The sequence below is a fragment of the Mya arenaria genome, chromosome 1 (assembly GCF_026914265.1).
Source record: "Mya arenaria isolate MELC-2E11 chromosome 1, ASM2691426v1".
NCBI lineage: Eukaryota > Metazoa > Mollusca > Bivalvia > Myida > Myidae > Mya > Mya arenaria.
The window spans coordinates 59,178,786-59,195,949 of NC_069122.1; the positions used below are offsets into that span (position 1 = coordinate 59,178,786).

General features: G+C 34.9%; 1 protein-coding gene across 1 annotated transcript in view; it reads left to right on the forward strand.

The window, feature by feature from the left end:
• The first annotated feature begins 15,781 nt into the window (after window positions 1-15,781).
• LOC128239983 (calcitonin gene-related peptide type 1 receptor-like) overlaps window positions 15,782-17,164 on the forward strand; it is a 34,812-nt gene continuing 33,429 nt past the window's right edge. Inside the window, exon 1 of the mRNA XM_052956463.1 lies at window positions 15,782-16,833. Within this exon, the coding sequence (XP_052812423.1) occupies window positions 16,497-16,833 (337 nt within the window). The 5' untranslated portion in view covers window positions 15,782-16,496. The remainder of the gene's footprint in view (window positions 16,834-17,164) is intronic.

Here is a 17,164-nt window from a genome sequence, read left to right on the forward strand (position 1 = left end):
TCTCATTCTGTGATCACGTTGTAGTCATGTGATCACAACAACTGTTAAAATAATCTAAACATTATAAATATATTCAAATGTTAACTCAACCAGGGAAGATAGCTCAGATCATATTTGTTTCAAACTCTATGAAATGACAGTGTACAAGCTTCAATCTAAGGAATTTTTAAATTAAGCTACAACTGCTAGTACATACCAATAAACTCTGCTTGTATCCTGGATGGGGGTCATCTGGTTTCAAATCCTTTATGATATCGGTATTGTAGGAATTCCGGTTGGGGAAGAGAACTCAAAGACTCATATTTAAACTGTAAAAAAAATTAAAAATACATGGTTATTCAATAGTATTCATCTATGACTGTCATAAATTAGTATCATTTACATTATTACTACAATATATTGCCGAAATAAACACTTGGTCTCCGCTAGGGCCTGGTTCTAACATCAACTATGATGATCTACAATAATTTACAATATTAAAGTAACCTGCGAGGTAAAGTATGCCGGGGTGAGGCTCTACACAACTGAGCTAACCGGACGGCTGGTTCTTACCCACACACAATACGAATTGGTATTTACGTCTCATAATCCGGTGTTTTTATCAAACTGTTCATTCCAATAATTCTTTCCAAGCAGGCATTACAGAGTATCTAATGCTGCAGCAGAGTCATAACATTTGTACATACGAAATGAATAAATAATGTAATATTTTTGGTGGAAATGAAAGTGTAGTCAACTGGACAAACAGCAAGTTCATAACTTTTCATGGACATCAGAATAACCCGTTAATATTATGGTATTAAACTTTTCATATTTAATATTTTACTCACGCTTATGTATCCGCATCGTTTATAATAGGTCAAAAGTTCGTAATATTATGATCATATTGGAATTGTTTTAATAACAAACAAGTTCAATTTTCTAAGACGCCATTTTGTTTTTTGGTAGTGTTAATTACGGGATATTACTTCAGTAATCAATGACACGTAAAAAAACAGTTAAAAGAAAATACAGGATGGATAGGAATATTTATTATAAACTTAATCCAGTAGCAATCGGTTTACATATACAAGTGAAGGATGCCGGTGTTTACCTCGTAAATAAACGGCTATTGCAGCATCTTAAAATGGTGTCCTTTTAATGGCATTTGGTATACAGAGAGAAAAGTAGTTTCGGAAGAAACCCTGAAAGTTTCATCAAAACGACACCATTCTGAGCATACGAATTTGCTATTTTTTGTAAAATTGCCATATACTCACTGCTTAATTCGGCCATGACGTTTGGAGAAAACGTCAGCTTCGTGTCTGCCTTCGACGTAACAAGCAATTTCATTGGCTAGTGGAGAGGTCAATATGAGGTGACCCCTTACGCGAAGTCCTCAGATCCACATAGCGTAACGTCGTGAAGCGTGTATTGGGGATCTGATTTTAATGAGATTGCTAATGAAATGTCATGAATCAAGGTGTATATCGCTAACAAATATATACATTTAAAGTCAATCTTGGTAACATTGCGACATTTTCAGTTTATCTGTTCATAACACATCTATTGTGCCTGACCAATGGTGGTCCATATCGGTGTCCCTGAACCATCACTTTGAGGCCATCCCAAGTTTGCAGGACTTGTAATATGGGTTATATTGTAGCGATTTCCCCTAAACATGCCATGCTTGTTAGGCTATTCTTAGTATATGCTGTTTCAGAGCTGCCTGTATTGACAACATCTTTCTCTAGAACTTCAAATGTGCGGTCAAGTATACTTGGAGGAGCACCAGCTAGTAAAGAGTATGCAACAATGACATATCAAAATACATCCGAAATTTTCCACGCTGTCTTTTTGCAGATGCCTGCAATATAGGACGTTGCGTCACTTCCCGTGAACGCATGTTATACTGCCAATACTGGTTCTTTAGGTGGTCCAAAATTTTCTGCAATAGTATGTGCTGCTATGTACCTTTAGTGCCTCCCTACACCAAATCCGCTAAGGAATTAGCACAAGATTTTAGTGATTTTTTCATCAACAAAATAGACACGATAAGATGTGATATATCTGCTCGTAATCTGTCATACACCAGTGCCATGCACATTGAATCTGTTCAGGTACCGTTAGAAAGTCATTTGACAGAGTTTTCTCCAGCTACATCCGAGGAAGTGAAACGGACCATCATGAAATCTCCAAATAAATCTTCTAAACTAGACCCCAAACCAACATGGCTATTAAAATCATGTGTTGATGAACTCTTACCTGTTTTGAAGAAAATCATCAATTCTTCTCTAGATTCTGCATATGTTCCGAAATCATTTAAGAGTTCACGCATAAGACCGCTTTTAAAGAAGCCAAACCTTGATCAAACACTCTAACCAACTATAGACCTGTCTCCAATCTCCCGTTTATTTCAAAGGTTCTAGAGAGATTAGTCGACAACCGTGTTGAGAGACATTTGACACTGAACAATCTCCACGAGGAACATCAATCTGCATATAGAAAGTTTCACTCAACCGAAACAGCTTTACTCAAGGTACAGAGCGACATTTTTCAGTCTCTAGACCAGAACAAAGTTGCAATCCTAGTGTTACTGGATCTCTCGGCGGCTTTCGACACTATTGATCATATCACGCTGCTTTATCGTCTAGAACATGATTTTGGGATAACCAGTAAGCCACTTGCATGGATGACATCTTATTTAAAGGATCGTTATCAAACTGTTTGCATCGATGGGGAACTTTCCAATCCAGTGCTTATGAATTACAGTGTGTCGCAAGGATCTGTGTTAGGACCCCAAAATTACATTATGTAAACTAAACCAGTCGGTGCTATTTGCCGAAACCATGGATTAGGTCTTCATTTCTACGCTGATGACTCTCAGTTATACTTATCATTTGAACCTGCAGACGAGATTACACAAGTTGAAGCTGTGCGGCAAGTAGAAGCCTGTCTCAACGATATTGTCTCCTGAATGCACCACAATATGCTTAAATTAATTGCGAACAAAACAGAACTTATACTGTTTAGCTCCAAGCGCAATGCAGATTGTATCATGGACTTGACTATAAAGATGGGCGATTCCGAGATAAAACCAACATCTTGCGTAAGAAACCTAGGGGCTTTCCTGGATTCCAAAATGGACATGGAGCAACACGTGAATGCTGTTTGTAGATCTTGCTATGCTCAATTACGGCAAGTAGGCCACATAAGACAATATCTAACCAGTGATGCAACTAAGACTCTTGTGAACTCTTCTGTAACATCCAGACTTGACTACTGCAACTCCCTGCTCCATGGCCTACCTAACACAACCTTGAACAAACTTCAAATCGTCCAAAACACGGCAGCTCGTATCATTACAAAGACTCCTCGATTCAACCACATCACACCAGTTTTAAAGGAACTTCACTGGCATCCTGTGCAATACCGGAATGATTTTAAAATACTGACACATACCTATAAAGCCTTAAATGATCAATCGCCTTGCTACATTAAAAAACATGTTAAAGATACATAGACCACAGCGTGTTTTGAGATCCCAAAGTGACACTCTCACTCTTGTGATACCAAGATCCCGTACTGTTACATATGGTGATCGTTGCTATGCAAATGCTGCTCCAAAGTTGTGGAATGCGCTTCCACTGGGAATACGGAACTCAAACACTTTAGACTCTTTTAAAAGATCTCTGAAAACTCATTTCTTTTTGAAAATATATGGTAACTGGTGATTTCGTATATCTGACACATCTATGCCAAAGCTTGTCATTGTTGTTGTTTTTTTATAAGGATATTTTACTTGGTTTGTGATAATATGTTTGATTTTATGTCTTATATGAATATCTATTTTTTTATTTTTATTTTTTTAAATGATTGTTTTATGCTCAATTTGTATAATACGATTGATGCTGTTTTTAAGCTGTATGCCTGTATTTATAAAATGTATAGAAATGTAAAGCACTTTTGAACGTATGTGCCATATGAAAAGAGTGCTATATAAATGTGGTATAATAATAATAATAATAATAATAATAATAATAATAATAATAATAATAATAATAATAATGATATCCATACTGCATGTTCCATTGGAATGCCTGTTAGTTTGGACAGAATGTTCACGACTACATCAGTTATGGGTATACCTTCCCATGACCAGGATGTGCTGCATCAAGCAGATGATGTACCATTCTTGTGTCGGCATCCTCATGCGTGGAAGGTCTCTACCTGAACGCCTCTACCAACTACAGGTAAAACAATTGGCTTGTATTCCTTCACACGAAAAACACATTTACATTTATTTGGCATATTTGATGAAACCTTCTCTCTCCACCTACCCCCCCCCCCCCCCACCTGCCTTACGTGGCAACATCCCGCACTTTATGAATCTAATCGGCATGTTCCGAATGTTACTCAATGTATGACATGAATACTGCTTTGGAATAGTCTTCAATCAATTGTGAGTTTCTTAGGGTCAGTAATCAAACTTTAACTGCATCATCCAGTATATTTGCAGTAACTTATAGGTTTGCATCCGCTGGTCACGCCAGAGCTCTACAAGTAAGTCTGCTTTGATTCCAGATCTCAGTGCTCTACCTTTCGAGAGTGCTGGAGGCCATGGCTAGTGTTTGTTTTTGCAGATTCTTTCAAAATGTCCTTCCCTGGATTGGCATGAATTGTATATTCTTGAAACCGTTGTGGGAATCTGGAAGTTTGTTTTTTCATTATAAGGTGATTGAGTGACTTCGTTTGATAGCAGACCATTATTTTGACACAAAGGTTATAGCGCTCCTGACCCACTTTGTACACCTTTTCCCCAATTTAGGGTTCCTCAGAGTCCATTATGATCGTTGTTTCCAATGTAAGCAGGTCACCACTGTCGTCTGTGGTTCAAAGTGTTTAGTTGAACCATGCATAGTGCCATCTTCGGTGCCTAAAACCATTCAGCGTTGTAGCGCAATGGAGTTGTCAGTCAAGCCCACATTCCAAACCATCACCTTTCACATTGGCACAATTGATCAAGTGCCATGGCAGAGAATGGGCAGTTTGTTTTGTGTTCAATTAACCTTCCTTCGACACATTTTTCGTAGACGACAGGGTGCATTCCTGACAGAGAGTACATGTCTCTGATACGTATTGAGAGCCATCTTGCATTATTGATATGGTCAAAGCGGAATACCCATGGATTTACACTGCAAGTTGTTCTCGCTAGCTCAGAAATTTCTTGTCCTGATTAATTCGATGATTTGAAATTCACAAAGATCCATTTAAAACTGTGGTTTCTCTGTTGCCATCATGTCACACCAGTCTGAGAAATTAAATACATTCTCTCCCGCTATTTTTTTTTTGCAATTGCTAACATTGGTTGATTTCATTGCAAGCACTGGAATTTGAAGGTATTTGATTATAGCCTTAACTACATTCATCGAGTGTTTCCAAAGGTGCGATTTTAAGGAACAGGGGCATGCTGACCATGAAAAACAATCTTTCTGGTAAGCTCCTGATTTCTGAGCAGTCCCAATAGTGTACAAGACAATGTCGTTTGATGATGCAACTGCTGCAATTGAATTATCTGGCTTGACTGGTCTATTTAATTCAGTTACAATAGGATCTGGTATGATCACGAGCCAGACACTATTTGGATGGCAAAAGATAGGATAGGATTAAAGCAACATGACGAAGAACAGTGGTGGCAGAGGTATACGAATGGTTTTCTTTAAAATATAACTCTTATGGCCCACGTTAGAATAGAATCCTTAAGGAAGAAAGCTTACTGGAACCCAAGCGCAGTGGTAAAAACCTCCATTGTTTGAAATAAAGAGCTACATTATATTTTATCACAAAGAAACCATATATAATTAAACATTTGTTGATCCAGTAACTTTAATAGATGTTCTAGATACCAGATTTATAATCGTTTAATATTCGTCGTTGATGTTGCAAAAATGGCCATTTTAAATCATATAAAGTTATTTCTGAAACAACCTACTTTTCATATCAATTTTTTTGTTTGCCCAATGGCTTATTTGGCCTAATTTGTAGATTTAGACACCAAGGATATGGGTAAGACCCAATCGTTCATCTTCCTGAAATACTTCAGGACAGGGGCACTCACGTTTCTTCCTGCGTTCATACAGCATAAACATTCAAACAGCGATTACTCTTAAATGAACTAGTGCATTCGGTGCGCTATTGAGTAATATATCAGAGCATAAAAATGTTGTAACAATATGAAGTATGAATGTAGCTTACGAAGTTTTCGAATTCTCGTAAAAAGGCTGAAGTTATTAAATAAACATGCCAATCATAAACGCTCTGACGTCGTTGATAATAAATTTCTTTAAGAAAATATGAACCCCATATATTGCCAATACACTAAAAGGTAATAAATCACTGTCTAATATAAAGTACTCTCTAAAAATCTTTACAAACTACACTAGAAACTCATTGCGCTGATTTGTCTAGGAAGTATAATTTCACGGATGTTTTTTTGTAATCATTTCGTATACTATGTATCCATACGTATAATTGACTTAATCACAAGTGGGTTGTATAGAAATAAAAAAGTAATATACAAACACTATATTTTCTCATTTATTTCCCTCAGTGTTATTATTTATCTCTTACACGGTATTTTAGGTACAAACATGTCTGGCCAGTTTAATAATAGGTAAAAGATATGTTAATTCTAAGTTCAGTTATAGAAAAAATATTTTCTACTCAGAAATTCACGTTTCCCAAAAAGGCCCGAAGACAACTTGATGTCATTGTCAAAATAACTTTGTGTCCGCATGTAACGTGGTGCATTTCTTATCAGAATACTATCAAATGTCATTGTATATCCTTGGAGGATTATTAACAAAAAGAAAAAAACGCTTTCATTTTAGTGTAAGATGACAGTAAAATTCACCTCGTGTACAACATAAGTGAATATTTCATAAGTTGTGCTGACTCAGTGAAGAATATAGCGATCGTAAGTCAGGGATCATGGAAACAAACATATCCCGATTTTATATTACCTATTTTCATTTCTAAAGTGAATATTTGTCTAGCGGGACCTTCCCGTAAAGCACGCATTTAGCTCAGCAGCATTCGTTATACGTAATATAAATCCTTTTTTGACAATCGTTAGATACGTTAGAAAAAGCATAATAAAACCTGATTTTGCGATTTTTACAGCCACTATCAATTTAAGATGCCGCAATTTGCCTTCATGAAAACGATAAATAAATGTATTAAACCTTGAAATTCAAAGATGAGATAAACTTCATTGTAAAAACTCTCATATGACAACAAAATCCTTGCATCAATATATTAACCACAGAGCATAATTCACGTGTCTAATTTAACGTTATACGACATAATTATGGTTCAAAATTACTTGACAACAGCAAAGAATGTTCAGCTTTATACGACAGTTTGTAATTTATGTTGAGATAGTTTTTTGTTGAAAAACAAATTAACTAAGGTGTTAATTGAATGCATACTTCGTGTTACGAAAACGGAAGCAAAAGCTGAATTGGTCACACACTGTAGTTTCAAGATACATTTATGATTCAAGGCATGTTACATTCGTGCACGTGATTCACACATAAAACTGACATAAAATCTATAAATGACAAACTCAAGTAAAAACAGGTGTAATAAAATTACATTTTGTTTTTAAAAGTACTCAATAAGCAACAGTTTAAATAGTTTTTTAAAATTAAATTATATTTGATTTATGTCAAAATTCAATTTTAAGCTGCATTATTGTAGTTTTTCCTAAATGGTGACACATGGCAAGGTGTTATCTGTTCGAGTCTTTACAGTTTGTAATTTTAAGGTTGTAAGCCACAAGGCAGAATTTTATAACCGTAGATCGGAATTTACCATCTGCAGATCGACAAAACATTTACTTTGAATGTAAACAACCTTATTTACATTTTTTAACTGTTCTAACAGCGACAAAGCTACCTTATGCAGGAGTAGATGCTAAAGCAGCGCTTTAATTCAAATTCAGAAATGTTTTGTCTTGAAAAACTTGTTTCAAACTTAACTCTTACTGAATTAAAACAAAAAATCGGATGCTCAATATTTCGCGTACATGTTTGTTTCTCTGATTACATTTTGGAATACTTGCGGGGATCCAGAAACTATCGGTAAAATAGGAGCAGGGTCATCAATTTCCGTAATCGTTGGAACAAAATCGAAAATAAAAAGGCACCTCAACCTATGGCTCAAGACTTTTACCGTCGATGGCATAGTAAATATTATTTTAACCGGTTATAGGCGGAAAATTACATGTTTATGTAATGCAAGTGATAAGTTTCACATAATATTTCATATAAAAGACGAACAAAATGTGTTTTTACACAACAATCAAATCATGTTGTAAAGTGGTCTCAAATTAGAAATCAAAGTGCTTAAAGCGTTGAAAGTCTTTCGCCCTGCTACATTTTGCTAGTTTGTAAAACTAATAAAATTTAACATCTAAAGTTAGAATATGCATGCTCAGCATGAATTCTTTTGCAAAATACTTTCAGATTCGTATATGCTGATACTCAATTTAGATAGAGCCATGGAGTAGTAATATCCACTTCGAATACTTATCGATCAAATCATTCACGTACTATTTTTTCCCTACATGTATTGATGCATTTTAATATTGCCCTCAACCTATGTCACTTGTGGACAAAGGAAATCACACAAATATGCGTAATTATGCCAAATGCTCAAGATTCTATGCTGATTTGACTGATACAAACTGAAAAATATTCACGCACATTCCCTTCCATTCAGCTATTCTCACAAAACGTAACAGGTCCAAAGTCTGTCAACGCCTCAATTGCTTTGATTTGTTTTACTTGCTAAATAAAATAGTAATAATGACAATTAAAGATAGTCATACAAATATTACAAAACAAGTACGAAAGTTGCTGGTCAGTTGCTGTTTCATGCTTGTTCATAAAAAGAAGTGAAGTACCTAAATCTGTGCATCGTTTAAAGATTGTTGTCAACATAATAATTATGAAAGAATTCGGCCTGGCTCCAAAACAAGTAGTATTATAATGTTATTAATAAGGTGATTTCATATTGGCCCTTTTATTTGTCCGAGGTAAGTTGTATTAGTCTGAGCCCGAAGCCCATTACAGCTGACTGAGGACATATTAATGAGTACTTATTTTATTAATTAACTATTACGTATACTACGACATTTTCTTTTAAAACACATTATAATACATTACCTTATTATTGAAGCTCATTTACCTTTTTCATTCATAGATTCTGCTTTTCTAGACTACTTTTCCTAAATATTGACATTGTACAGACGTATTAATAAAACCGATTTCACTGTACATTCTAATGAAGCATAATTATCTTTTCGCGATTATTTCGTAAACCGTTTGCGAAAAGTTCAAAATTGTTTTCGCGCTTATTTTCTCCTTCGTCGTTCATTTTTGTCGGTTCCCAAAACAATAATTGTCATTTAATCCACCAACAGGTGAAATACAACTGTAATTCCAAACAGGACGAAATGGTTGACGTATTTCTATAGGCTAGTTTTTCCAAATATAATTTAAATAAGGCACACAATTTTCAAAACACTCGGCAAAACGGAAAACAAAATGGCTGCCTTTTATAATAATTTACAGGATTCTCATATTATTAGGGCGAGTTTCGACAGTCAATGAAAATGGTCCGTTCCTTCAACCCCTTATTAGTGGCAAATCAAAACGGCAGAAACTCGTATTGGCCGACTTCGATATTGGGCGAGTTTTGGCATAACATAATGTCGTCAATTGTCTAGTATTAGTACAAATGTACCACGTTGTCCCGGTGTGGCGACAAACTAGTAATAGCTGATTAATATTCCGTTTTAATAAAATGGCGTGAATTATTTTCTTTTTATTTATCCTTTAAAACTTCTCAAAAAATCTCGTTCGATTGTTTTTGCAAGGTTTGATTTCACTCGGCTAGTGCATCGTAACAACCTTTTCCATCTTAATTTTCTTGCAAACACGTAACAAATGTACAATGTAATTCAGTCAGACACGGAACAACAATGGTGGACTATGGGAAATTTGACTGCCTGTCTATTTAAGTAACGGAAAATCACCGGAAGTGCAAAACAGTCAACCGTCCTATTGAAACATCCTTTAACAAACTGTTTAACCTTGCACAACATGCTTTACAAAATAAACTAACATTTTTGCTGCATTTATAAAAAAAAAGCCAATTTTTAAAATTCCTAGTGCCTACAAAACGTACCAAGTTCTGTTAACTATCTTAGTCTTCTTTATTCGGCAAGATGAAAAATGCATATACGCAAACAGAAAACATACATATAGTATACTACAATCGTACCAAATATATTGACTATTTTGATATAAATTTATACGAGAAATCAAATACACCAAGTTAAATGCTTTGCTCTTTGCTCATAAATACTTTCTGAGGTTCAGTATCACTCTGCGCTATCTCTATTTTCATACAGTTGCAATACTTCTTGTAAAATGAGGCTTAAAAGGTCAATGTCATAACTCTGAGGTATAAATTACTGACGATCAGTAATATCAAATATCCGTTTCCGTTTCCGGATATTTTATTACCGCCGTTTGTATATCTACACTGGAGAAAGAACAGATCCTAAAGAATCTCCTATCTGCATGTTTTATGTGCACGGTATAAAACATTGTGAATAATGTATGACTTTCAAACATACATACAGTAAGGTGTTACCACTTGTTTAGTGCTGCCGCTCGTAGTTGTTCTCACCCAGTTCTCATTTCTTAATCGGACTTCGATATCAATCACAAAATAGCCATTGAATGGAAAGTAACATCAATACCACGACCACCATACCACCCTCACCATCTCTACATCCAACAACAACAACAACAACAACAACAACAACAAAAACAAAATGCATTACATTTAGAACCATGTAGAAGCAACGGTAATTTAGGGGTATACGTATTTGACTAGCACAGTAAACCACTGTTATCACCTCATGATATCTCTACATACAGATGGTGAATGTGATAAACAGACATAACATAGCAATAACACTTCTTATGATTCGCAAGTTTAAAATATAAACAAGACAACTAAATATCATGCGAGGAAATCTTTGATGCATGTTTTTTTTCTTCTAATTGATGTAATACTTCTATATCTGATAAACACAGGAGAATCATTAAGAACGAGAGTTTTAAATTTACCTCAGATATTGTAAATACTTTTTGCTATGCATTAATGTGTATGACTTTATGTTATAAATGCATTTCATTTTCCTATTTTTAATATGTAGCCGTTTTCCGAAGTATCACGTGATTTAAGTATGTATTTTATATAGACATGCTTTTGTAGTCAACGTAAAGGAGATCTAAGCATTTGAAAATAACAGTTGACAGTTTAAAGATTTGTGGTCGGCCGGGCTTGGATTTATCTCAGACAAAAATGTCAGAGTTGTTTTTCAATAGTACGATTATAATAATAATTTACCATGCATCAGTGGCGTAGAAAGACCAGAATTGAAGTACATGAACGGCACGCACGTATGCAAGCAAGCACGCACGCAAGCACTTATTTCAAACGGACTACCTTTTCAGTTTTAAATGCAGTATTTTTTTTATCTTTTTTAAAAGCAAGTCATGTGCAGGTCCGCGCCAATAGTGCCTAGGCGAGGCTTTGCCAGTGTGAATAATAATATCACTGAAACTCATATTACCCTTACCACAAACGTATTGTATGAAATGGTGCAAAACACCAGACTCAGTATGAATTATTACCAAGTGTGCCATTTGCTGTCATTTCATAAGGTTAATTGGCTTAACATTTAAATAAATGAAGGTTAACAACAGCAATGTTATGTGTATGTCATTAAATCCAGAAGCTGAACGTTTTCTATCGTCCCAGACCACTTTACTACACGCAACATGATGGCAACTCTTAATAAATGTTAAATTTGTTGGAGTTCGGAGCGAGTTCGTTAAATAAAAAAAGTAATATACTTGCGTAGTATGGCTAAACCATCTTTGTTTAACTTGTATATTGAATAACACTTGACATTTTAACTTTTTCCTCCATCTAAGTGAATGTCAAGGAAGTATATAAATAATTCAGTCAGAGGCAAAAACTACTTGATCTTGCCCTGTTTGATAACAAATCAATCAATGAAAAACGTTTGACTAAAATTGGCTTCACAAGGTAATGTTTAGGCAGTTTCGAATATTTACGGTAAAAAGCGGGCGCAAACAAAAATAAAATCATATTTTTTCATTTTCTGAAAAATCGCTGCGGTATATCCTGACGAACGTAAATCAAATTGATGCGGACTGTTATGGCTTTCATTGCCTTTACTTTGAGGACATCAATCAAATAACCGAATACAATCAGAATATCCGGCTGAAAGGAGATATGCAACACAATTATGCTCACATATAAAGGTAAGTAATAAATGAACGCATTTAATCAAACATCTGCACATTTGTTATGTGAATATTAATAATATGCTATAGACAAATTCGGAAGTGCTTCCTAATTGTTGCTTTCTATTAATTGACTCATGGCAGTGAATCAAAGCATGGTTATACCATATCAGACCATTGTCTACTTTCCGTATTGATAGGATTTGAAGCTGGGTTGTTTGTGATTTCAAACACTTGATGAAAGTGCTGGATCTATTTGATTTTCTAATTTGTGTTTACTTTTACACCGCATTAGACGCACAAACGCACGAACACGCGCACGCACACGTAAACACCCCCACACACTCACACGTACACACACGCACGCGCGCACACACACACACACACACACACCCGCGCATATATCAAGGCATTTATAACGGAAGCATATAACCTACCTTTTAAGTGTAAAAGGCATTTTTTCATCAATTTAAAAAAAAGAAAACACACACCATCTTCAAAAACCATGCGCAGGTCCGCGCCAATAGTGCCTACGCGAAGCTAAGCCCGTGTGAGTTATATTATCACTGAAACACACATTCCCCTTACCACAAACATATTCTATGAAATGTGCAAAACACCAGACACAATATGAATTATTACCAAGTTTACCATTTGCTGTCATTTCAAAAGGTTAAATTGCTTAACATTTAAATAATTGAAGGTTAACAGTGGGAATGTATTGTGTATGTCATTATATCAAGTTTTTCGATGTTTTCTATCGTTCCAGACAACTTTACTACACGCAGCAAGACGGCAGCACTGAATTAATATTTAGTTGGTCTGATTTTGGAGCGAGTGCGTTAAATGATTATAGAAATTTAGTTTGCTTCAGTATGGCTTAACCATTTTTGTCTAACTTGTATATTAAAAAACACTTAACAATTAAGCTGTATTCCTCCATCTAAGTGAATGTCAAGGAAGTATATAAATAATTCAGTCAGAGGCAAAAACTGTTTGATTTTGCTCTGTTTGATAACAACCCAATCAATGAAAAACGTTTGACGAAAATTGGCTTCACAAGGAAGTATTTTAGCCAGTTTCGATTATTTACGGAAAAATAAAAATCGGGCGCAAACAAAAATAAAATCAAATTTTTGCATTTTCTGAAAAATCGCTGCGGTACATCCTGACAAACGTTAATCAAATTGGTGCGGACTGTTATGGCTTTCATTGCCTTTACTTTGAAGACATCAATCAAATAACCGAATACAATCAGAATTTCCGACTGAAAGGAGATATGCAACACAATTATGCTCACATATAAAAGTAAGTTATAAATTAACGCCTTTTATCGAACATATGCACATTTGTTTTGCGAATATTAATAAAAGGCTATTGATTATAGTTTGTTTTTACATTTTCACCGAATTGCTTGTACACTTTTACCGGATTTGGCTACTTTATCGAATGCACAGTGGTTCACCTTTTTTATTTTTCTAATATTAAACGTAACATATTTTCGTACGTTGTTTGAATTTTTATAACAAATGTGGATTTTACTCCCCATATACGGAATATATTAAGTTGTCTTTGACCTTAAACAAAATATATAAAAACGTATATGTTAGCTGGAACTCTTTTTGAGCAGAGTGTGACAACAAGTAGTTCCGTACGGATACTTTCTTAGCGTTTCCAGCTAATCAAGTATTTTTATCTACTTATCTGGGGTGGGAGAAATAGATTTCGAGCATGGCCAGATATTTGGAAAGGGTTAAAATGTATATCCAATTATATATGTAGCAAGATTAAATCAGAGTGTGGCTCTAACGTTTTATGGTTATTACCTTAATAATGCACTTTATTGCAAAAAAATGCCCACGTTAGATTATGAGGACTTGACTGTTCAACAAGAAGTATAGGGTTGTCATTTCCTTGTTGCAAATGCATATTTCATATTACTGTCGTATTTAACGTTATATTAACGACGTGTTTCGTTTTGCAGAATGATGTATTTCGCGATATAAATATGTTCTTTTCAACTTCAGTTTCAAGAACAGGAGTTCTTAATATGAATCTTTAAATAATAACACCTGTCGACAAGACTAAGGCCTGTTTGTTCAGATTTAATGCCCTTCGCCTCCCCCCCCCTCCAAAATAATTACCATTCATTATTAATCATTCAATAAAGCAAATGTATATAAATGATAACAAGCAATATTTATATATGCATATACATGATATCAGTACTACAGCAAGGTATTAGGTCAGAGAGGGCAGGGGTCCTGGGATATAGCTCACCAATGATGTCTAATTAACTGTAGTATACTATTTTGTAAATTCTGACCAGAGTTGAATAGATAACTGTATTATAATTGTGTAGATATCTGACCAGTGACGTCTAGACAACTTAATTCTAATATTGTATATATCTGACCAGTGACGTCTAGACAACTTAATTCTAATATTGTATATATTCTGACCAGTGACGTCTAGACAACTTAATTCTAATATTCTATATATTCTGACCGGTCATGTTTAGACAACTTAATTCTAATATTGTATATATTTTGACGGTCATAGTTTAGATAACTATATTATAATATTGTATTTTTACCAGTCGTGTCTAGAGAACTATAATAATAGTGTATATATCTGACCAGTGACATTTGGATAAGTATAGGTCATTTAACATTGTTGTGTACAATACGAAGATATATTTGGACGAGTACAAAGCTTGGAAAAACATACTCGACGAGCCGTTAACTAATTAAAATTACTTATTTATTATATTGTATCTTTCATCACTCCAGATACTTTAATGATAAACGCGTTGATATTAGATTTTGACAATATTTTAACGTTTTGATACGAGAACTGATAATGGTTATCAAAGAGTATTTATGTCACTCTAATTTACGAGCGTCTGTCGATCACGATTTTCATTCGCAGCCTTTTCACGCGTTTGGGTCATTTTCACAGGTTAGACATTGGACATGTGAATAGTACAATGCAGAACAAATACAGGATATTTTGTACGCGCGTGCGTTCCGATACGGAAATATACTGCATGATCACATAATAAATGATATTGTATACATCTGTCAAGTGACGTTAAGACAACTTTATTAGAATATTTTATGCATCTGACAAGTGATTCATAGTTCCATATGCAGAATATATCTTTTCAAAGCCTGTGAATGTTTATGCATATATATAAATACCACAGTAGCTTCATATAAAACAAATTATCCAATACTATTGGTCCGTAAAGGCTGCTCGCTGCTCACTTGCTCTACACGAGACTGAGGGCGATATCTTAGCCAGTGGTTGACGCGGTATCATCGCGGCGAAGTTTTCAATATTGAACATCTATCTCACCGGTTAAACCATGAGGTAGTAAGTCAATGTCGAATTGAACACTTACTCCATTGTAGCTTGTCGTGTAAAAACACTTAGATGTCGCGTATGAATATCATTGTTTCGTTTTTGTAGACATGCTTAATGCATCTTAAAATGTATTCAGCTTTAACGCTGTAATAAATTAAATTGTTTTAGCCTGTTTTAATTATGTACAAAAAACACTGAACGGGAAAATGGACACGAGATATGTAAATGATACATAGTTGGATGATATTTGATTTACAAGTAAGTTGAGTATTTATAAGATAACGCCGTCTCGATGAAAGATGACCTTGTCATGTAAAACTTCGCTAGAGAAATACAGTTTAACTAATAAACATTGTATACCATCCGTCAACTTAGCCGGCTGTTAAAATGTAGATTGTGCCTTTAGTGAGTATAGTGAAATACCAAACATGCCGATATTTCAAAAGTGTTTTTTATAAAAGAAACGAGTTTAAACATCGTTATGAATTAAAAGATTTTAATCATTATTACTACTGTGACCTTGAATACAGGAGTTTAACTCCTAGCGTGACAAATCGCTACTCTAACAATGTGACGTTTTGGATTTATTAAATAGAATGACAAATTAATTAAGCAAGTTGGACAATTACTCAAATGGATATGTGTGTGCAAAAAGGCCATCTTCTACCTTATCCTAAGTAGGTAAAAATTGCCTTACTCCATTAATTTGGCGAAACTCAAACGTCCTGAAATATGACAACCGTAACGTGGACAGATGGCGAGACGGTAGAGAATACGGACGTTAGTTTTAAAACTCCAAACGCCAACGTTAACGCCATAGCCGATTTATACGGGGATAGCGTTGGTAACGCTAGCGATGTGAACGCCGTACAAAACGGATTAACGAACACACCGACGCCAGATGAGGTTTATGCTTATGACGGATATAATAATTATGAACCACATATAAGAAAGTACTTATACAACGACATGGAGATCGCGAGGGATTATATCGAGGATTATCAGGAGTACAAGAGTGTTATGTCAGAGTGCAACCAAACCATCCGAAACACGCCTTATCCATTAGATGGTAAGGAAAATGAATTGTTTACGCTTTCCTGTGATTTATTGAGATTTATCACTTAGAGAATTTAAAATGACATTTCATTAGTTTAGACAGTGAAATAACAATAAGATATTTACCACTGATTGAAAATTTTAATTTGCTCTAATCTCATTTTAATCATGTCACCAAATACACTCTTCGCGAAGTTATGCTTTGTTACGTAACGTAATGAAATGAAGTGAACGTCACGGCATGAATTGAATGTGATTGAGCTATCTGAAATTGCGTTATATTCGCTAATAATTTGGCGTGCTTGCTGAAAAAGTACCATCATCTGTCGTTTTATATTCTTTTT